The 23,920-nt window shown below is 40.6% G+C and overlaps 2 protein-coding genes across 5 annotated transcripts in view; one reads left to right on the plus strand and one right to left on the minus strand.

The window, feature by feature from the left end:
• myo18ab (myosin XVIIIAb) overlaps positions 1 to 8,546 on the minus strand; it is a 158,044-nt gene extending 149,498 nt beyond the window's left edge. For 3 of the 4 annotated variants that reach the window (XM_044353804.1, XM_044353808.1, XM_044353803.1), the window contains exons 1-2: positions 8,436 to 8,546; positions 5,058 to 6,190 (exon numbers count right to left, since the gene is read on the minus strand). In XM_044353804.1, coding sequence (XP_044209739.1) covers positions 5,058 to 6,080 — 1,023 coding nt within the window. In that variant the 5' untranslated portion in view covers positions 6,081 to 6,190; positions 8,436 to 8,546. Of the gene's footprint in view, positions 1 to 5,057; positions 6,191 to 8,435 lie in introns of those variants that run through there. The other variant, XM_044353795.1, reaches the window with a different exon arrangement.
• An 8,522-nt stretch (positions 8,547 to 17,068) lies between these two features.
• Positions 17,069 to 18,330, plus strand: LOC122984263 (phospholipid scramblase 2-like). Its single transcript, XM_044354600.1, has one exon. The coding sequence runs from the start codon at positions 17,091 to 17,093 to the stop codon at positions 17,865 to 17,867; it is 777 nt and encodes a 258-aa protein (XP_044210535.1). The 5' UTR covers positions 17,069 to 17,090; the 3' UTR covers positions 17,868 to 18,330.
• The last annotated feature ends 5,590 nt before the right edge of the window (positions 18,331 to 23,920 follow it).

The following is a 23,920-nucleotide window of genomic DNA, read 5'->3' on the forward strand; positions in this document are numbered from 1 at the left end:
AAGCGAGTTAAGTCACAATTGCTTCCTGAATGGGTCGAAATAACAAGACATGTGCCAAAGTTAACAGGCAGTACTGAGGGTACACCATGGTGGACAGCAGAGAGGGGGAATGAGAAAAAAAAAGAAAAAGAGAGAGAGAGTGAGTGTGAGTGAGTGTGAGTGAGTGAGTGAGTGAGTGGACAATGAGAGGATTATACAGATGTGCTTAAAAGTGTGCACTACTACAACTGGCTTACTGGAAACTCGGCAACAGCGTTAGATGAAAAGCAGAATTAATGTCTACATGTAGGTCAATAGGACAATCAATCAAGTTTCTGCCGCTACAGTATTTTAATTAAACATCAGGGATCCAGTGCCCGCAAATGACCTTGAGAGGACACTGGGTGGGCCTGCATTAAATATTCAAATGAATCAACCTGCTTCTAGACAGAGCTGATGCCAAAGCAGCCGGAAATACCAGAAGCTGCTGCCAGAGCCTGGAGGAGAAGAATATGTAGCAAGTATGAGACTAAAACTATGATGAGCTGAGAGGAGCAAGAAGCACACCTACACATTGGTATAAGATGAACAGACAGGCAGGCAGCAGTCAGCATGGACAGGACTGAATAATGCTGCACATCAGGTTTTACTGGAGCTACTCAGTGACCTGATCACAATGATCATTTCCCTGCTCTGGGAATGCTAAGCACTGTTTCTCTGTAACCACAATGACCTGCCAATCGCAAAACATTTGTTTGTGACATTCAAGTCGGCAGTCCCATCCGGTGTGTGCCTGGTCTTGGCTAAACTTAAGCCACTGATGTTTTATGTTTTACTCGTAGGTTCGGGGAGTAAACGTCTCATCCTTTCCTAAGACATTCCAGTGGTTATTTTAGAATATCCTGCCCATACTGGCCACAGCTAAAAGAATAGGTACATCCTGTCTGTCTGCTTCCAAATCTTGATTAAATCTTAATGTGCTCATGTTTATGTGGAAGATTCCTGGCAGCAGTTTTAGACTGCATATTGAGCTGTTTTAAACCCAACTGGAGCAGGCCGCTGCACAACCAGACAAGTCCGATCCTTGTCTTGACTATTCCAGTCTCCACTGGTTGATTCCTGGGTTCTTCAAACATCTGGATGACGAAGCCTGATTAGGCTTCTTCCAGTTTCACATTCAGGCTTTCTGGAATCACAGACCTGGCTCACAATGAACTGCTAACCTATACTGGAACGCTAACATGCTCCAGAGCAGGTTCACTTCATCATTCACATCAAATTTCCTTTCCATTAGAATTTTGCCAGAGATGCAAAAAAGCATTTTAACATAGAGGGCTTAGAGGGCTCACAGTTCCTCATGTTAACAGACCAATAGAGCTGCAACGACATATAATCATTCTCAATTAACCTGATGATTATTTTCTCACCAATAAGATGTCAGAAAAGGAGACATCTTGTGTCCAGCAGTTAAACATATTTCATATTTATAGATTCTCATTTTTAATGTGAAGGTGAAGGAGGAGATGTCATTTTAGGGATCTTAATGTGGCAATTATACTTTTTTGTGAAAAGTCACACATTATTGTTCCAAGCAGAGTATTTTTATATGTCCTAATACATGTCTGAAGGGAAACTGTACACTTTACACAACAAAGATCCTACAGATGTAAAAACACACTAAAGCATGCTCTGCTGTTGATCTGATACGTTACATTTGACTGGCTCGCACTCAATTAAACCTTCTCATAGCTGGATTAGTAAAGCCAGAGTTAACCAAGCCAGTTACTAAACAGCTCAGTGAAGCCAAGTAGCCCAAATATGCTTCACATCAAATAATCCTGTCCACTTGTCAAGCTTCACTGGGTTCCTTCTTAAATCATCAGCCTTGTAGACTCTGCTGTTATGAGTGTTTTTGTATGTCAATCAAAAATAAACTGAAGGAATATAAATGATTAGAAAATGGCATGCTGAAGTAGTTTTCCTGTCTACACATAGGTTTGTGTGGAGTATTTTAGACATATGTAGAATATAATATGTAGAAAAGCGGGCAGCTGCCGTTGGAAGTGGGAGTGATGCGACCTGGCAGAATGATGCAGGATCTCTTGTCAAGCCTTTGTCAGGACTGAAGGATGGCCCTTCTGTTGGCTTGCTTTTATTCAAACCAGCAGTCGAGCTGGTGAGATCCGTTAAAGTGGACAAAGAGATACAGACAGGCCTGCTGTTTAACACACACACACAAATCAGCTGCACAGATCGGCTCATGAAGTTAAAGGAGGGGAAATCTGTGTGTGTGTGTGTGTGTCTGTGTGTCTGTGTTTGACTTAACACTTGAACAAAGCTCCCTCCAGTGTGTACTTCCTGTTTGGTTCATGAAAATCATTACAGCAGCTTGTCACATGACACAAAGTAGGTCTCATATCCAGTCACAGGCAGAGTGGGATTTTTCCAACTAACAGGCACTCTGGAGAGAGAGAGGGAGAGCTTCTAGAGTGAGACACTCCTTCTGTCTCCTGTTAGGAAAAGGAAGACAGCGTTGGCTACAGAGTCACTCCCTGACTCCAAGAGCAGATGAATTCAATTGTGGTGAGAGGAGGGGGGGATCAGAGTCCCTTTCATTCTCACTCTGTCACAAGGACCCTTGAACTAAAGCCAATAAAGGCAAACAAACAAAGCCCTCTGACGCTGCCAAGCAGCCCCTACTGGAGGACACTCAGCTACTGTTAATGCACCATATCTGCACACTGACTACACATTACACATAGAATACATTACTCTATACTTAGTCTTATTAACAATTACTGTTCTCCAATAATCAATACATTTTTAGTCTATAAACATGGAAGTTTTCCCAGAACCCACAGTGACAAATTAAAATGATATGAAACGGAGAAAAACAGCAGATCTTCACATCAGTTTTCATGAATCAACTGATCCTTTCAGCATGTTTGTTTATTGACTATTAAGAAATGAACAGCTAATTAAACAGCAAGGCTGTAATAAATGACTTATGGTATAATTCACACTATTTTTAACATAAATACTAGTTTAATTCAATAATAATGATTTCCAATCATTTCCACTTTGCCTTTTTTAAAAATCACTGTTAAGTTATTGTCAATTGAACTAGCAGGAAGACGTTTAATGTGCAGGAGATGTTATGTCTTGTTGTAACTTCACTACAATCAAAGTGGAAATAAAGTGGATGCAATAAGAGAGAATCAGTGAATAAAACCAGTCATTCCGATGAAAAGGGAAAGTCAGGTGACTATGACGTGATTCAGCTGTTGTTCTGATGGAATTAGTGCTGTAGAAATGCACATTATGCTGAATTTATCAAGAGGTAAACCCGGAGGACAGGTTGAGTTTGCATTAAGAGGGGAACAGGAAATGAGAAATAAAAGGTCTGGCTCTCTGTGGGTGAGGTACTGCTCTGTAAAGGCTGAAACTGATAAGCATTATATAGTCACACCATCATCAGTGAGTTCACACTATTTGTTTTGCCTTTTGACTGCTGATGGTAAATGATTGTGACATGAATGATTTAGGTGTGGCCAGATGTGACATTTTACACAGGAGCGCTGAGCCTTTAATGGACCATGATGAGGAATGGTTCAATGGAAGCAGCTCCTCTGAGCCAAAACACTGAATGAAATCAAAGTATAGAATGTACACCACACAAAAAAGACTGATTATGTAACAGGCACATAGGTAGCATGGCCGTTCATTTGTCTGATCATAAACCATTCAGAACTCCATTCACCCATCTATTCATTATCTATAACCAATTTATCCAATTAAGCATCAAGAGAGTTTGGCCTTTGGACTGTGGATGGAAAACCACACAGACACATTAACTCCACATAGCATCCACTTGTGGCTAATATATATTCAGTGAAACAGCGAGGACTTCGGACAAGAGACTGAATGACCGCTAGAAACAGCCATCATCAGCTGTCTGTGAATACACACCAAAACTGGACTGGGAAGAAGTCAAAAGTAATCGACCAATAAAATTCAGGGAAAATAAGCAGAGGTGCTACATCACACAGCAAGGGCTTGTGTTTAATGAATAAACTGAATGCATTAAAAAAAAAAATCAGCCTGGATGAAATGTGTGTGATTCAGCTCAGTGGGTGACAGTGATTGATCACCCTCATTTCATGGTTGGCCAGTAGCACCTCAACTAAACAATGTCCTGAGATCCAGAAACCACAGAGACAAAGACTATCTATACTTAAGTAACATGATGACGACTCCATGACAACCAAACAAACTCCATTCACTCATCAAAGCCATGAGATACAGTTAAAAGCTCTGGAAAAAGCCAGTTAGTGGACCTTGAGTGAAATTATTTTGACACACTACTTTTCCCAAAGTCAAACTTCCACTCTTCATTCACACAAGAGTTTAAACGTTGAGCCCTGAGTTTGGTTTAGCTACTAGTTTACTAAAGCAAAGACAGACAGCAAAGGATTAACAGAAACACACACACACACACACACACACACACACACACAGCTTCCAGTGTATATTAATACTCTGTACTTGTTGCATAATATTTAAAAGATACAGGACTTTTCAGTCTCAGAAAATATGTGCAGGTGTCTCAAAGCAGTTGTGCCACTGTTCATCACAGACAAAGCACATGGAACGATAGACTGTGGACTGGTAAGCATGCATAAAATAAGCTCCAAAATCCTCCTCTTCAAATCAATAAAGACATAAATAAAGTTAGTGGGGGACCTTGATGCTACTGGCCTCCAGCAGGTGATCATCATGATCAGAAGCTGAAGTATGAGACAGTAGTTATAATACAGAGACAAAAACATACATAGACAGACATGTCAGTAAAGCAGGAGTCTGATGTCCCTGAGATTTTGGGACATTGCTGTGCTTTTGTTGCAGTAACTCTGCCTTTCATAAAAAAGAGTTTGTAACACTAGACATTTGCAAAACTTTGGGAAAACACTGAAAGATTTCAGATCGGAAGACAATCAAGTCATCAACACAGAGCCTCCTCCACCCAAAGAGAGGGTTTACGGTGAGGTTTAACTGTTAGTATGTAAAAAGCTGCTTACATGTCTGGCCTCCCTTCGCAGCCCCTCAGTGTTCCTCAGCCAACAGCGGCTCAGCTCGCTCAGCTCCAGGATGGGCTGCACTTTCAGCCGCACCGTGTCACCCGACTGGCGGATCATCTCCACTATCTCATCCCGGCTCTTGTTCTCCACGTTCCGCCCGTTTATCTCCACCAGCCTGTCACCCGGCACAAGCCCCAGCGCCAGGTCCTTGGTGCCAGCACCGGGCTCAGCGAAGTGGACCACGCGTCTGTACACTCCTCCGTCAGGGCTGCGGTCCAGCATAGTGGTGCGACGCAAAGAAAATCCAAAGTCGCCAGTGTTGCGGCGTTGGAGCTCCAGCTCACGAGTTTCTGGTGAGCTCGGTGCAACGACAGCCGGTAGCTGCAGCTGTGCAGGGAAGGTCTTGTCAACCACTTCAGGGATGCAGACTTTTTTGGTGGTGCAGTCTGGCGCACCAGACTGCTTGAGGCTGTGCTTGCGGAGCATGCTGAAGACTTTGCTCTCCACCTGTGGGGATGGGGCAGCAGAGTTCTGGCCTGACGGGGTGGAGCCCTCTGAAGGGCTCTCCTCTTTGCTCCTCTGGGAAAAGGAAAAGCGCTTCATCATCTGACCCATCTGCGAGGAGTTCTGCTTGGCCAGTGTTCCGAAGTGAGCCACGCGATCTCGTACTGAGCTGCGGTGACCATCCTGTCCTCCTCCACCCTCGCCCTTCAGGTCATCAGTGGAACTGGCAGCGCTCAGCTGCTCATCCAGAACCATGCTGCTCCTGTTGCTCAAGCCATCCGATTCAATGTCAGTGAGGGTGAGCTCATTGCTGCTGGCCACTTTGATGGGAATGGGGTTAGAGATCTCCAGTTTGTTCTTGGACTCACGCTTGGCCTCCCTCTTCAGGTTGAAGAAACCACGCCGCATGCTCATCTCCTCCAGGCTGCGCAGCTCTGCTGCAGACATCCTCTCCTTTTTATCTTTCTTCTCCTTCCTACTCCCTTCCCTCTCCTTATCCTTTTTCATGAGATTGAACATGGTGAACTACCCACTGCGTTTCCCTCCAATGTGGCTCTGTTTTCCCTACAGAGGTTGAGGTCCAGTTCACTGGTCAGGTGCTTTTGTAGTGACCAACAGGGACAAATCCCCTGCGGAAAGAGAGGGAGAGCAAACAAAAAACAAAACAAAAAGATGTGAAAAATATAACATAAAATATCTTAAAGAAATTTTTGTGATTTTTAAGTATGGCTTGGCAACATTTACTAAAATCTAATCATGATATTTCACGTCAAAATCCTGAGCATATTTGTTATTAATATGGCGAACATTGGATAATTAATTGATCATGATTTCACTCAGCTAGAACAGTCACATAGGTTGAGAAAATTGTTTCTCATTTGGCTTTAAAGCCTTAACTTGTTCTTATTATCATTATTAATTTGGGGCAAGACAAATAAAATTGACTTGACTGTAATGCAACCTGTAAAAACCAGAAAAGACAACATGCAAGATATCACAATGATACAAAAACAATCAGTCCCAACTGATGTAATCTGATGTGATCAATAGGAAAAGAATTGTCAATCATTTTGATAATTGATTTTATATTCTTTATATTTCTTCAAGGAAAATGCCAAATACTCTCTGGTTGCAGCTATTCAAATGTGATGACACAATAGAGATAATATTGGCATGGAGACCTGTGCACAGAGCAGAGATTCTGTGAAATATTTAAATAACAAATTACATTAACTCCCAGAGCCTTTTATTCTGAAAGTCAGAAGGTCAGAAGTGCATACTGGAAGTCTTACTGATCACATGAGCCATATTTTTCCCTAACAGTTTATTAATCTGTGTATTTTGTTTACTGATCTGTTTGATCACACAAATTTCGACATCGATACATCCCCGAGGGATTCGATGCAATTTGATATATTCAAGAATCAACCACAAATTGATTGATAGATGGATCAAAAAATTAATTAGTTACAGTTACATAACATTATATTAGTACTCTATTAATGTATTCTCTTGTTCTAGGTTGAGGATTATAAAAATAGGCAATAACTCCTGAAGAAATTGATATGTGTTGAAGGCCAGGTTAATGTGCAAGAGTCAGATGCTAGCAGAACCTCTACTGTAATTTTAACAATTTAAAACAGCATCCAAAGCTTATGCATGAGATCAAGCAAGAACATGGCATCCAACATGCATCCAAATGTTTGCCCAATGTTCAGGGCTGCTGTAACTCTCCACATGTGTAAATGGCCTATAAAATGCAGACCTACATCAGTGAAGACCTCCAACACTATTTCAGTGCAGAGGCCCATTGGAGGAGCTTGGCAGGACCAAAACACATTCCTGGCTCCATTTTTAACTGTGTCTCTCCAAACCCTCAGAAATCAGGGTGAGATTGTTCCTGCCACAAACTGACACAAGCAGCCAGGCAGACACACATCCGTCAACCTGGTTCTCATTAGCTGCTGAGTGACACACACACAAGACTCCTCTCTCAACAAGGCAGCACAGTCTGGAATCCCAAAAACAAACAGCCGACTCTAACTTTAACAATAATTACTGCATAGGTAATACTGGGCATGAATCTGTCCTATTAGGAGTAACTTACTCTGTACACCCTGCTAGAAATGCCGTTCAATGTTAGGCTGCCCTGCTATCAAGTCAGTGATAAATCACTGGTTTTACAGAAATAAAGTGCTGCACCGGATATCTACAGACCAATTCAACAAAACACCGAAAAGTTTCCTAAAGGACTTTTCCAGTCATATGCTCATATCTATAACTACAACTAAGGCCACAGTGAATAGACAGCTTCGTATCAACATCAGCTTCTCCGTGTAACACGCAGGACTGGATGACATTAAAACCAATGCCTGATGTTAAAGCTACTTACTGTGCAGCTGATGTTAAAACGATACCAACACCTGGTAACCTCACGTACACAAAGCAACCTTAAACAGCAGCCACTCCGCATTCAAGCTCAAGTCAAAGGGACAAAAAGCATGACAGGGCTAAATAGGTGTAGCTTTTCGGCTACATTAGCTAGCTGAGCTACTGTTTGGTAGGTGCGGGTAACGTTACCTAATAACAAATATTTGCCTTTTCATTTCACCGCAAATGCAAAAGCTCAAAAACAGCACAAGCCATCACTATTTCATCATTATTTTGTTTAACTTTTCAGTGAGCAATCCAGCTAGCTAGCTAGCCTAATTGGTTTAAGTCATAGCCTTAGTTCTTTGCCCTCATTTCTGGAAAAGCAAATCCTGGAACAAGACATTGTGAAAATTATCCAGTCAGCCTCACCGCTGCTGTTCCCAAACAAACTGTGTCCCCTCACTCTAAGCACACATGTTTATTATAAGACGAAATACTCACTGTTCTCCAGTACAGCACACGGGGCACCGCTGGTGTCTTGTTACTGGGTGCAGCTCGGCTCGCAGGGAACAGCAGCCGTAGACTGGCTTTTAGCTGGCTGCTCCCAGTCCAGCTCTGGAGGTAAAATCCAGCAGCTACTGGCGGCCAGCAGGCGCCTCCTGCTGGTCATACAGAGGAGCTACAACCTGTGAGAGTATTGTCAAAATACTGTAATGGACAGTACTGAACACATACATAGTAAAACTTAATAATCCTATGAATAAATAGAATACAATATATACATTTAGTTAAACTTTGTTCAACTTTAGGTCTTCCTCAGCAGATGGAAATGGCTCAGTGTGTGGCAAACTATTTCCATCTGTTGAGGAAGAATGTGAAATGTGGCTGAAAGCTGGTTGAAAGATTTTGTTTTGTTTTTTGGTCAGTCAGTCAGTCAGCCAGTTACTAAGTTACTTAGTCAGTCAGTCAGTCAGTCAGTCACTTTCTTCCTTACTTGGTCAGTCAGTCAGTCAGTCAGTCAGTCAGTTACTAAGTGACTTAGTTAGTTACTTAGTCAGTCAGTCAGTCAGCCAGTCAGTCAGTTACTTGTTTTTTTCTCTCACACTACAAAGTGATTACAAAGTGAAAAAGTAACTTTTGTGTTAAATGTACATTTTTTAATTATTAAAATATATTAAATTATGAAACTATTCAAATTATTTTAAAACATTGGTAAAACTCAACTCATTATTATTAAATGTTATTTCATCACATGTATTTTTGATGTTAATTTCTATTTCATCATAGATTTTTCTCTAAATACTATTTTTCACTGGGAAAAAATGTCATCATGACTTAAAAATGCATGAATTTTAGTAAGTGAATTGTGACATAATAGCTATAATTAAATCAAATGAACTACAATAAACCTGTTATACTCCCCTCAGTCATATTAATACTCACATTCCTCGAGACACTGGCCGAGGAGGAGGAGTTGCAGCCATTTTCAACTCAAGCCTAATCATCAACCCTAGACCTAAATTTAATTATAACTCATTCGAAAGCCTTGTTCTTAATATCTCTCACCCAACCTAGAAACCTTTACAGCCAGTTGTACTTGTTATAGTGTACCGTCCTCCTGGCCCGTACTCTGAATTCCTATCTGAATTCTCAGAGTTTTTATCTAACTTAGTCCTTAGTACAGTTAAAGTAACTACAGTAGGTGATTTTAATATTCATGTGGATGTTGATAATGAATTCCATCAGTACTGAATTCAATGCCATGTCTCAATACTACAGAGGACTCTTATGTTAACTTTAGTCCCTCCCAAATTGATAATCTTGTTGATAGTGCTGCAGGCTCATTACGAATAACACTTGACTCCATCGCCCCTTAAAAAGGAAGATAATAAAACAGAGGATAGCTCCATGGTATAACTCCCAAACCCGCAAATTAAAGCAAACATCACGAAAATTTGAAAGGATTTGGCATTCCACCATAGTGGAAGAATCTCGCTTAGTCTGGCAAGATAGTCTTAAAACATATAGGAAGACCCTCTGTAATGCCAGAGCCGCCTATTACTCAGCATTAATAGAAGAGAATAAAAACAGCCCTAGGTTTCTTTTCAGTACTTTGGCCAGGCTGACAAAGAGTCACAACTCTATTGATCCATGTATTCCTATAGCTCCCAGTAGTAATGACTTTATGAGCTTCTTTAATGATAAAATTCTAACTATCAGAGGAAAAATTCACCACCTCCTGCACTCAACAGGGACCGATTTCTCCCCAAACACAGGCATCTTAGAAACAGCTGTAAATCTTGACATATATTTGGACTGTTTTTCTCCGGTCGACTTTTCTGAACTAACTTCAATGATTTGTTCAGCTAAACCGTCAACCTCTTAGACCCCATCCCAACTAGGTTGCTTAAGGAAGCCTTACCCTTAGTTAGCACTTCTTTACTAGATATGATAAATCTTTCTTTAGTAACAGGCTATGTACCACAGTCTTTTAAAGTAGCTGTTATTAAACCTCTTCTTAAGAGGCCTACTCTTGATTCAGGTGTTTTAGCCAATTATAGACCTATATCTAACCTTCAGTTTCTCTCTAAGATCCTTGAAAAAGCAGTCTCTAATCAGTTATGTGACTTTCTACATAACAATAGTTTATTTGAGGATTTTCAGTCAGGATTTAGTGCACATCATAGCACAGCAACAGCACTGGTGAAAGTCACAAATTACCTCCTAACTGCATCAGACAATGGATTTGTCTCTATACTTGTCTTGTTAGATCTTAGTGCCGCATTCGACACAATTGACCATCAAATCCTTTTGCAGAGACTGGAACATTTAATTGGCATTAAAGGAACTGCAGTAAGCTGGTTTAAGTCCTGTTTATCAGACCAATTTCAGTTTGTACATGAAAAAGTTAGACACAGAGTTCCACAAGGTTCTGTACTTGGACCAATACTATTTACCTTGTATATGCTTCCTTTAGGTAATATTATTAGGAAACACTCCATAAATTTTCATTGTTATGCAGATGACACCCAATTATATTTATCAATGAAGCCAGATGAAACCAATCAGTTAAACAAACTCCAAGTATGCCTTGAGGACATAAAGACCTGGATGACTTGTAATTTTCTACTATTAAACTCAGATAAAATTATTACAAGTTATTGTGCTTGGCCCTAAACACCTTAGAAACACATTGTCTAATGATATAACTACTCTGGATGGCATTACCCTGGCCTCCAGCACCACCGTAAGGAATCTGGGAGTTATTTTTGATCAGGATATGTCCTTTAACTCCCACATAAATCAAATTTCAAAGACTGCCTTTTTTCATTTACATAATATGGCAAAAAATCAGGCACATCCTGTCCCAAAAAGATGCAGAAAAACTAGTCCATGCATTTGTTACCTCTTGGCTGGATTATTGCAATTCCTTATTATCAGGCTGCCCTAACAAGTCTCTAAAGACTCTCCAGCTGGTCCAGAATGCAGCTGCATGAGTACTAACAAAAACTAGAAAAAGAGATCACATTTCTTCCATTTTAGCTTCGCTACATTGGCTTCCTGTAAAATCTAGAATAGAATTTAAAATCCTTCTCCTAACTTACAAAGCCCTTAATGGTCAGGCACCATTATCCCACTAGAACACTGCACTCCCAGAATGCAGGCTTACTGGTAGTTCCTACAGTCTTTAAAAGTAGAATAGGAGGCAGAGCCTTCAGCTATCAGGCTCCTCTCTTGTGGAATCATCTTTCAGATTCGGTCCCGGGGGGCAGACACTCTCTCTACGTTTAAGAGTAGGCTTAAAACTTTCCTTTTTGATAAAGCTTATAGTTAGGGCTGACCAGGCTCACCTTGGATCAGCCCTTAGTTATACTGCTATAGGCCTAGACTGCTGGGGGACTTCCCATGATGTACTGAGCTCCTCTCTCCTCCTCCTCCTCTCCATCTGTATGCATTCATGTAACATCAATGCATGTCACTAACTTGGCTTCTTCCTTGGAGTTTTTTTTTTTTTTGTGCTTTCTCATCTTGCAGGAAACCCTGGGTTGCAGGCCTAGCCTTTGCGGTCCTTTGCAGTCCTGTTGGCATCCTTCCCTGGCTATTGCTACTGCTGTTGCTGCTGTTATTGTTATTGTTATGGTTGTTGTTATTCTGTCCGTCCACCCACCCCTCCCCCTCCCCCTCTTTCTCAACCAACCTGGTCAAAGCAGATGGCCACCCACCAAGAGCCAGGTTCTGCTTGAGGTTTCTACCCATTAAAGGGGAGTTTTTCCTTACCACTGTTGCCAAGTGCTTGCTCATGGGGGAATTGTTGGGTCTCTGTAAATTAAAGAGTACGGTCTAGACCTGCTCTCTGTGAAAAGTGCCCTTAGATGACTTTTGTTGTGATTTGGCGCTATATAAATAAAATTTGATTGATTGATTGATTGACATAATAATGGTACAAGTTAAATAAGGTTAATTAAATATATTTTACTGGATTTATTTATATGATAAATTATTTTATCACATCTTATTTATTTACTATTGGCCATTAAGGAGTTCTGTTGTCCGCTATGTGGGGATGTCACTTGGTTCTGATACAGTGTATACCAGCACACTCCTATCAACAACATGGCACAGACAAGAATCACATAGCCACTATCAGATATCACAAATACACACAGCACAACAGTGACAGATAAACATGAGTAAGCAGTGGTTAAAAAACACTAAAAGTCTATCGCAATTCTTTTCCTATTGAATGATCATGGCCCTTATATCCAACTTCCCCTCACACTGACATAAATGTTCTCTGTCTCTAATTAAGTCAAAAATATATAAATATATGATTTCATGAAATCATATATTTTTGCATCAATGGAATATCCACTCACTGACAGAAAATGAGAGAGTAAAAGGTAGGTATGGGCATGTTATTTCAGATAGAACAAAGTATGGAAGTCTGATTAACAAGACTTAAATGTGTTGAGACAGAATGCAAAGCAAATTTTAGATGCAGAGATTGCCTACTGTCACAACCTGGCAAAAAGGCCATGACACTGTTTTCACAAGTTAAACATAGTAATTTATTAAGCAAAATTGGATTTATCAAATACATAACAAGACTACAAAAGGACATGAGGTGTGGCGATCAGTGGTGTCAGCAGTGTAGGGTGTGCATGAGGACAATGTAAAGAAACGAACCAAAGATGGACTAATGCTGTGCAGTGAGATGAATTATAAGAGCACTGCTGACCAGGCAACAGCAGAGGTCGCCACACCACAGAGTCAGCGATGCAAGTGAATGAATAGATGCAAATTTGCTCTAGATGGCGTGCACTTAGGCAATGTCGTGTCTTGAATTTAAAATGTTTCAACTTGAGAAAAAAATGTACTGAGACAAGAGGAAAAGGAAGAGAGACACACCTCAGTGTATCTGCAGTGAGTCTCCAGCCGCTAGTGGCTCTATGAGACATAGTGGTGCTTTTTGAACTGATCATGCTAACATGTTAACAATGGCAAATTTAACATCCTGATGTTTAGCAAGAAATGTTTACCATGTTCACCATCTTAGTTTAGTGTGTTAACATGCTAGTGTTTGCTAGTTAGCGCTAAACACGCTGGAGACCATGAGGCCATCCATCCAATAGTTAAAATATTTCAGTCTGGACCAAAGTGATCGACTGACCAACACCGCAATCACTGGAGCTCTTCTGTTAGCGTAGCTAAAAGATATTGAAATACCTGATTTCAACATCTGACTGCTAAAAACACATTAAGCAAAAGCTTATCATTCAGTCCCTTGTGAAAAGGCCACTCCTCTTTTTAATAAATAGTTATGGTCTGTGCACCATAGACCTCTATCAAGAGTCTAAATAGAGGTCCACAACTGGTATTTGTAATTGTTAACACCGTACAAATTGCAGTGCATATGTTGACTCGGTAACACTAGGCCTTTTTCCCAGCAGGCATTTTGAATTGTCACAGTCAGGTTACTAATAACACTAAGCCATGACAGTGTGACAGTGAGCCAGCATACACAATATAGTACCAGGACCTTGAAACTGAAGCAGCTAAATGGAATAGACATTAAACCTGTGCTTTTCCTACTGTGACATGTCAGAATGTCATCCTTGAATAAGATCCGTTATCTCATTCCAGTGAGGGAGGATCCGCAGGTGTCAGAAGACAAAAGAAGTAACCTGACTCTGCTCTACCTCTGTTGAAAACACTGTTGCTAAGGGGTGTAAGCGTCATAACAACACATCTCACATATCACACGCACACACACACACACACACACACCTGTTGTTTGGCAAGCTGCGGAGGAGACATCTTCATATGAAAACACATATGGTGGGTGACTATTCTTATCCAACATATGTACTCTAATATCCAGTGTATGAGGAATTAGTTTTGCTAAGGATACTACACATATAAAGATAATTCTTATTTATAAATCGTATATTGTGACATTTTTTATGGCAATTAATCAACAAGACAGAAGTTATGTAAGAATTTTGTACATTTAGTGTACTTTTGTGTATTGAATACTAGCTACATGCTATCAATGTGTACTATTCAATATGTAGAATGAACTGTGCACTGATTATTATTTTAGTTAGACTTTCACTCAGTTTCAGAGTGAAAGTGACCCTTTGTACCTTAACACTGAAAAATATCTGTAATGATAAAAACATATTTCATAATAAAGTTATTATAAATATACATTAGAATTTTAAAAATGTCCTCCTACCAGGTTGTTTCTACGAAACCAGTATAGTGCAATGAAATGAACAGGTCATGTATCTCCAACTAAAACCACAAATGGTCATTTTTACATTTTTTGTTCTTTTAGCTAGGCTATGCCAATGGACCTTTTAGCTTGTTATAGCAGCAAAACCACAGGTGGAACTAACAGTAATGATGTCTTTGTTTCAAGTGTCCAAGTAAGCCATTCCAGTGAACCAGCATGCCCAAAAGCAGGGATCCCTCAGATTTCATTCATGCAATGCCGCCATGTTCCCAGATCTCAGCAGTGTTGTCAGGCTGAATGAATGAAGTGGAAATGAATTGTTGGTAGAGGGGTTATATTATTTTGTTTTGCCCTAACCGTTCAGTAGTGTGTGACATATCCGCCCTGCTTCAGTTGACACAGAAGCTGCAGTAGCAGCTGCTAGGAGCACTTATTATTTAATTTACGAAAACAGTACGGCAGCATCAATCTCATCCACGCACACCAACATTTTTCTGTCACTATTTTTCATGGATGAAGCTCAGTGGCTAGCTAGCAATGTAAGAAGATGACATCGTCCATTCTGAATAAAGGTCCGGCACTAGGCCTAAAATTGATGGCTAAAATTAAATGGACAATATGTCATTTCTGCTGCTAGGGGTCTCTCAATCAAAAAAATAACAAAAGACAGAGTTTGATGATGTTGTGGAATGCGTGGGATCATGGGAGTTGTTGTCTTCATTAGTTAAACAACCAGCGTCTCCAGATTAGGATGTTTTTACTGGGAGCCAAGTTATCTGCAGAGGTCTCCTCCTCTCCAGAACAAACAGACCCCATGAATAAAGTGGTTGCATGTAAAAAATCAGTGTTTCTCCAATGCTGTTCATCGGGCACAGGACATCCAGGAGGGGCTGTGAGCTGAGCTGCTGCTAACATTTGCTCAGCTTGTTTCTCTGATAACTTAAGATCCAGACATCCGATGACTAAAATCCTTAATCTGGTTAAAAGATATAGTTGAAAATGACAAATATTATAAAAGTTTATCATAAAAATGTGGCTTAAAACTGAATAAAAGTCAATTCATGACTTCAGTCATTCAGTTTCTGGTGGACAACCACAATGCCGACGTATTATCTTGTATGCGTATACTCTTTGGTAGGACATCAAAAACATTGTCAACATTCTTGTCTGGTGTTAGGGTGAATAAAACTGAGCAACAAGACTCAATGGGCCTCATTCACTAACATATGCATAGAAGTGTTCTTACTTTGTGCACAAAATAAGTGTGCAAGCAAAAATACCGTAGGATTTATGACACGTGTGCGCCAGACAATTTTTTCTTATCACCGTGCTTATGTTAGTGAATCAGAATCATTCTAAATTGACAGGCGCGCGCCCGCTATCAATAATTAGCATACTGCCACACCCCCATTTCTCTATATAGGAATTCTCTGTTGGAGCAGTGCAGCAGTGTAGAGAGCTGTCACTCATTGCAAAGAGGGTTGTGATGGTAAAAATGTAGTAAAACTTTACTGCTAGTGAAATGCAAACAATAGTTTCAGAAGCAGAAGCCAGAAAAGGCAGATGTGGCTGGTAAACATGTAATTTGGAGCCTGATTGTGAATCCTGTATACAGCCTGCATACCTGTTGCACCACTACCACACAGTACATCCATAACAAAATGAAAAGTTGGTAAATGTGTAGATCTGTGGAATTGATATGAATAAATCTCTACTGCTGTGCCAGGTGTGCATCATGTTACTTCTCTGTCCACAACAGGCCATGATGTAGTGAAAGCAGAGCGTCCCTCCCTGTACCACTACTGAACTGTCAGGCTGTGAGGACACTGAACAGGCTGCTGGTTAACCAGCTGCATATATCACAGACACATCTGATGGAGGAAATTATCGCTGTCATTCCAATATGGAAATTCTGATATATAAGCTTGTCATCTAAAAGTAGGAACAGGACAATTTTAATATATTAATAATTGAATTACATTTATGATGATGATTTATGTATTAGAACATTCATTCATTCATTTTGTAAGTAGTATTGTAACATAAGCAATTTCACACTTGTATGTATGTAATTATGTAAAGTAAACAGTATATTAGAACCACAGTCCTAAATATACAACATTTAAATTACATACATTGAATAAATATTGACTGTAACATGTGTATGCATGGTCCAAGGCAGTTCTAAATTTGTTCGCAGAGTAAGAACAAATTCAGGTAAGATTTATGAATCCTGGATTTGTGCTTAGAACATTTGCACGTATGGTTTAAGCACAGATTTGTGTGTATGCTCTGTTTGTGAATGAGGCCCATTGTACTTATTATTTATGTTTGGTACTTTCAACAGGTAGACCTACCTCATGTCATATCAGGGAAATACAGACCCACTGCCTCAGGTACCAGTGTACTACATTGGGATGCAGCCTGGTCATAATGCAGTATATCCAGCTGCAGTTAACCATGGATCTGTGGCTCCTCCACCATACACACTGCCTCCTACTCCCATGCTGATGCCCACACCTGGCCGACCTACAGGCTGCCCACCTGGACTGGAGTACCTGACTCAGATTGACCAGCTCCTGGTCCATCAGAGGGTCGAGCTAGCTGAAATGGTTATTGGTTGGGAGATGAGCAACGTTTACACAGTAAAGAATAGCATGGGGCAGCAGGTGTTTGTGGCTACAGAAGAAAATGACATCTTCACCATGCAGGGCTGTGGCCCTGCCCGGCCTTTCACCATTCATCTCCATGACAATGTGGGACAGGAAGTCTTAACCCTTACTCGCCCCCTCAGGTGCACCTTGTGCTGCTTCCCCTGCTGCCTTCAAGAGCTGGAGGTGCAGAGCCCTCCTGGAAACCCCATAGGCTACGTGGAGCAGAACTGGCACCCTGTTCTGCCCAAGTTCACTGTCCTGAATGAGATGAGGATGCCCCAGCTGATGATCAAGGGGCCATGCTGTGACTGTAGGTGCATGTCTGATGTCATCTTTGAGGTGACATCCCTGGATGAGTCTGCTGTGGTGGGACAGATTAGTAAGCAGTGGGGTGGGTTCATGCAGGAAGGCTTCACAGATGCAGATAACTTTGGGATCTCATTTCCTGTGGACCTGGATGTGAAGATAAAAGCTGTAATGCTAGGAGCCTGCTTCCTCATTGATTTCATGTTTTTTGAGACTAATCCACATCACAATTAATAAACAATTTACGGGAAGCTTGAGATAGGCTTTTTAAATGCAATTCTTCATGCAGCATGCTGATTTACTACATTGCAAACTTGCTATCTGTAGGTACCACTAAAGTTGTTGTTAGGAATGCCGGTTGCATTTGAGCCTGAGAAACTCTTTCTATGTGAGTGTTATCTTTATGAGGGACATGTTGAGGCAACTGTCTGTCTGTCCCAGTATGTCCTTTGAACAGCTACTCCGGTCTGATCTCATTAACTATTGCAAAAAGTTGCATAGTTCTCATCCATATGTATTTGTTGGCCCAAATATGCCACCAGGTGTCCTGGATGACGCTAACAAAGTGAACGTTGCTTGGATTCCCATCCTGATTGTGGATTTTTTCCATATCCAAATTAAGCATAGCAAATTTTGTATGTTGCAGATTGTAAACCCCTTTGTACTTTGTGATTTTTGGCTATAAAAATAAAACTGAATTGACTACACACTAACTTTGCAATAAATCAATAAAGATCAGAATAATGACCACCCCAATGGCCATGATGCTCCAACTCAGTAGATCCCAATCCCCAGGCTGTGGACTAACACTGGGCCATTGGACATTTGGTACTAGATGCTCACTGTTAGTGTACAGTTAGTTCCTCTGCTACAACAGTGCAGGTGTAAGACCATAGACTGTATAAAAGTAATGGACAGAGAAACTGTGAGGTCACCCATTGGTTTGTGGACTCGCATTTTGAAGCCTTGAGTTTGACATTTTGGCTATCGCCATCTTGGATTTTTGGAGCCAGAAGTAATGAGAAATTACCATATTTGGACAAGAGGGTGGAGCTAACCCTAATGCCAGCTGCTAGAATGGTTTACACACTGCATTTACAGTCTATGGTTAACTGTGATAATGCTAATTCTAATGCTAATTTTGCTAGCAAAAAACAGGCTTAAAATCATTAAAACAAAACATATTTACCAGACAAACTGAAAATCTGACTCCTTACAGAGTCTTTTACTACAACCAAATGCTCAATAAGACATTTTTAGACAACTAAAATGTTACAATTAACTTTCATGAACTGAAAACACACTGAAATAGCGACGGCTAAGGTTCATAGACTGTAATAAAAATATGGACTTATTCACTGTGACGTCAACCATTGGTTTGTGGACTGCCGTTTTGAAGACTCAAGTTTAGCAATTTGACCATCACCATCTTGGATTTGAACGTTGCCATCTTTGATTTTTGGAGCCAGAAGTGACCATATTTGGACGAGAGGGTGGAGCTGGCCCTAGCACTAGCTGCTAGCTTGGTTAGCACAGGGCATTTACAGTCTGTGGTTAACTGTGATAATGCTAATGCTAACTTCCTAACTTCCATGAACATCATACTGTATTGAAGAAGACTTGAGACTAGTGATTGAGATCGTAAACTCATTAGGAAACTGTTTACTGAGGTAATAAATCAAGTGAGCAGTAGGGTCATTTTCTCATAGATGTCCATGCAGGCCATTAGAGAGAATGCAGGTTTACTCCTCTATTTTTAAAGCTATCACACATTTGTCCTTTTTTTGTAAAAAAAAAATAAGCTCTTGTCCAAAAGGTACAGACAACCAACTCGTATGTTTTGCCATGCTTTCCTGCTCCATTCTCAGTTTCCTGTCCCACTGATTTATACTTTCTTTTCTTGATCTTGCCACCAGAATCCCATGACCCTTGCAAAAGACACCTGGCTGGGGAGGTTTGATTGGAGCCACTTAGTTTTACCCAGTACTGCAGCCTCAATTTAATGCGCTTTAAGCATAAGGGCATTTTTCCCATTTTATTAATCAGTGCTGGAACTGGTGAGGTTTTAAAAGCCCCAAAACAGAGTCTCAACGTCTTGGTCAGCAGAATATCTAATTTTCTAAGCACCGACTTAGCAGGAGAGCCATAAGCAAAACATCCATTGTCAAGTATAGATCTTGACATTGGCTGGTATATTAAATGCATGGTCTCCCTTTCTGGCCCCAGTCAAATCCAGTCAGACTTCTCATGATATTTAACACTTTATCACATTTTGCTAGTATTTTTGCTATATGAACAGCCCAAGTCATTTGTTTGTCGAACCAAACACCCAGAAATTCAAATTCTTTCACTCTTTCTAATGAAGACCCATACAGGTGCAGTCCAAGGTTAGGTAACTTTCTTCATCATAAATTTAGACTTTGTGGAGATTTTAAAGCACCAATTGTCTCTCCATTCCTCTACAGCAGTGGTTCCCAACTGGGGATCTGTGTACCCCTAGGAGTATTTGAGCAACTTGCAGGGAGTACATGGAAAGATTGGGATTGCAATTTATTTCCAAAATGATAAGAAAACATATAGTCATTTTATAAGCCCATTTCTACAATGGTACATGCATGCCACAACTAGTTACCCCCCGGCAAGTGTCACTACTCTGTGAAGAGGTCACATTCACACACGTCAAAACTGCTCACAAATCAACTAGCAGCAGCTAGCAAACATGGACAAATGGCTGAAACATCCAGTTGCTGTTGTGCCAGATTCAGGTTTAGAGGAGCCTGGTGACAAAACAAAAACTTGTACATCCATGGATCCACCGCAGCCACAGTGTTTTCTTTGCAGTGAAATCCTGACAAATAATTCAATGAAACCAGCCCATTAACAGCAGCACCAGAGCACTTAACACTCAGGGAGTCTTGGTAAAACTGATAACTTCTTCAATCGAAAACATCAGAATTCAAGTCAAGTCAGACAACACTGAAGAAAGCCACAAGTGTGTCAAACAAAGCTTGAGCATTGTCAAAAAAGCCACACTCCATCATCAAAGATCTCATTCTCCCTGCAGCCATAGTTTTGGCTGAAACTATGATTGACAAGAAAGCAGCCGACGCACTCAAGACAGTTCCATTATCAAACACTACAGTGTCCGTCAGATCAATGATATGACAAGTGGTAAATAAAATAAAACAAGCAGGTCAGTTCGCTTTGCAGTGGGATGTAATGACTGATGTTAGCAGAGAGGCTCAGCTCCTGGCCTTTGTGTGTTATAAAGATGTGTTGGACATAAACAAACATATTTTGGTTTGCAAGAAGCTTACAGGAAAGACAAGTAGCAAGGAAATTTTTCAGGTTATAGACAGCTTTTTCAAAGACAACAAACTGGAATGGAAACCCTGCAGTCACATTTGTACCAATGGCATGGCAGCAATGACGGGGAGAGTGAATGGGCTACTTGGGCATGTGACGATGGTAAACCCCGACATAAAGTGGATGCACTGTATTATTCACCAGGAGGCACTCACCAGCAAGAGAATGAGCCCAGAGTTAAGTGCTGTTTTGGATGATGTAGTTAAGATGATTAATTTCATTCAGTCCATGCCTACGAATCACAGACTGTTTCAAACTCTTTGTCATGACAGTGGGTCAGAGCACGAGCAGCTACTGCTTCATACCGACGTCTGCTGGCTGTCTCATGGCAAAACATTACTGAACTGTTTGAACTTTGCACCGAGGTGTTTGTTTCCCTGAAAGAGCATCTGCACCCTCTCGCAGTAGTGTTTGAGGATGCAGAGTGGGTTGCGCGTCTGGCATATCTTGCTGATGTGTTCATCAAACTGAATGACCTCAACCTATCACTTCAAGGCAAGGACTCACATATCCTTAACATGTCTGACAAAGTGAATGGATTCATAAAGAAGGTCAAATTATGAGAGAGGAAATGTGAGGATGGAGATGTGAGCTGTTTCCCACTGCTTGAGACTCATCTCGCTACCACTGATGTTGACAGAAGTCCTGTGGTGAAAATGGTGGAAGCACATCTGTCCAAACTCGACACTGATTTAACCAGTACTTCCATGACACTGAAGCAAAGTCAGAAAAACTGGGTGAGGAAAATCTGATGGATTTGTCCTTCAACTGTGGGCTAAAGATGGCACATGCTGAAAAGTCATTGACAGAGTTTTGGTGTGATGTTGAAAAGGAATATCCTGAGCTGGGAAAACATGCAGTGAATGAACTGCATGTTTTGGATCTACTTATATGTGTGAAGTGACCCTCTCAGCTTTGACTCACATCAAAACCAAGCAGAGGAACAGACTGAATGTGGAGAACAGCCTGGTAACAGCCCTGGAACAGCCCCCTGAACTATCAAAACTTATGGAATAAACTCAAGTGTCTTATTAAGGCTCAGGTGACTGATGATAAGGAGTTGAAACTGCTACTGAGTGAGTCTCAATATTATTTTTTCACTCATAATAAGTGTAAATGTCTGTTCTAAAGGGGAGTCGTTCAAATGATTTTCATCTAATCAGTTAAGTTTAATATGAGTGTATAGAACAAATTTAGGAGAATCATCAACACGCATGAGTGAGATGGTAGTACTGGCATGGCAAAACAGCTGAAGGGGACCTCTGCTGGCCATTAGAGAGAATGCAAGTTTAATGCAGGTTTTCACTAACATATTGACTTCACTTTTCAGACCCGGAACTACCCACTTGTGTTAGACAAAGGATCGGGTACATTTGATTCTTTTGGCCTAAATTTGCTCTGATATTCCTCCTGAAACACTGTGGCATCTGCATCATACCTTTACCTCCTGACTTTGATCAATGTGCATTACTTTTTTGATACTACCAATGAAGGGCACACAATACGAACATTTTTCAAATCCTACACATAGCGGATTTAGGTAAGAGTATGAAGTGTTGTTAGCAAAATTAAGTAGAATACTCATAATTTAGACTGGACACTTTCAGGGTGTATACTATCATATAAAAGGATATGAGATGCATCAACATGGAAGCTGCATTTTAATGTTATATCTTGTTGAGGGGAGCTAATGCTACCAACTACTGTTTGGTAGTTTATAACTGCATCATATTTTGTTAGCTTATCATATGTGCAAAGTAACTTATGGGTTTTGGAGTGAAAGTTATATATTTTCTTCTGAAATGTAGTGGATGAGAAGTATAAAGTAGCATGAAGTATCTCAAAAGTGTATGAGTACTTGAGTATATTACTTGAGTAAATCACTATGTCTCCCTCTACACTCGAGATGCACTGCCACTTCAAGCTTCAGCCTGGTTCTCTATATGAACACTCCTCTGCTCAGAAATGGGACTTGATCACAATGTTAGAGGATCTTACTGAGGCCCTGTTCAAGCCTCTGGATTAGGAGGGTTAAAATTCTGAACTATAAAGTCATTGTTTTTCATCACAAAGGTAATGACAAAGGGTTTCTTTGTGATTATAAAAGCTGGATTTATAACTACAGTAAATTTCTGTCCTCTTCCACTCCAGTCAGCTAAAGATGGAGGGTTAAACACCTTGTGTCAGTCTGCTCTCTCTGTTGTACAAGTATTAGAGCCATGGTAGTGGTTTAGAGAGTTCTGCCATCTGATGTATAAAGTTGTCAACTGACTGTGAGGAAGTGAGCAACCTGTGGCATCGCGGACCTTTTGCCTCAGACAAGTAATGACATCATGACATTAATTGCTCCACACTTTTTAAATGGATGAGAAATTCGAGTATCACCAAAAGCACCAGACATTTTCCTCTGATTTTAACATATTTTATAAGAAATAATAAACTAAGCTGTTAAACCTTCTTTGTGATGTGGTCTTTTGCCCCTTGTTGATACTGATTGGTCAACTGAGAACTTGCAGGCCCTCTGCTAAGTTTTGCAGTGGTTGTTACACATGCAACCAAGAAAATAATTAGAATTAGAATTTCGCAATAAGTACAATTTTTAAAAACATACAATAATTTAGTGATTTAAACCCAATGTGAAATAACCTTGAAAAAAATGCAAACAGCTTCCCTCCTCTCGTTTCCATGGCCCTGTAACACCATTGAGTGGTGTACAGCACACCACTATTTGACTCTGGAACAGTGGGAGTCACTATCTGGCAGTATAGTATATACAGTATATAAAGGGGAGTTTTTCCTTACCGCTGTCGCCAAGTGCTTGCTCATGGGGGAATTGTTGGGTCTCCATATATTAAAGAGTACGGTCTTGACCTGCTCTATGTGAAAAGTGCCTTGAGATGACTTCTGTTGTGATATGGCGC

This window comes from Thunnus albacares, chromosome 6, assembly GCF_914725855.1.
Source record: "Thunnus albacares chromosome 6, fThuAlb1.1, whole genome shotgun sequence".
Lineage (NCBI taxonomy): Eukaryota > Metazoa > Chordata > Actinopteri > Scombriformes > Scombridae > Thunnus > Thunnus albacares.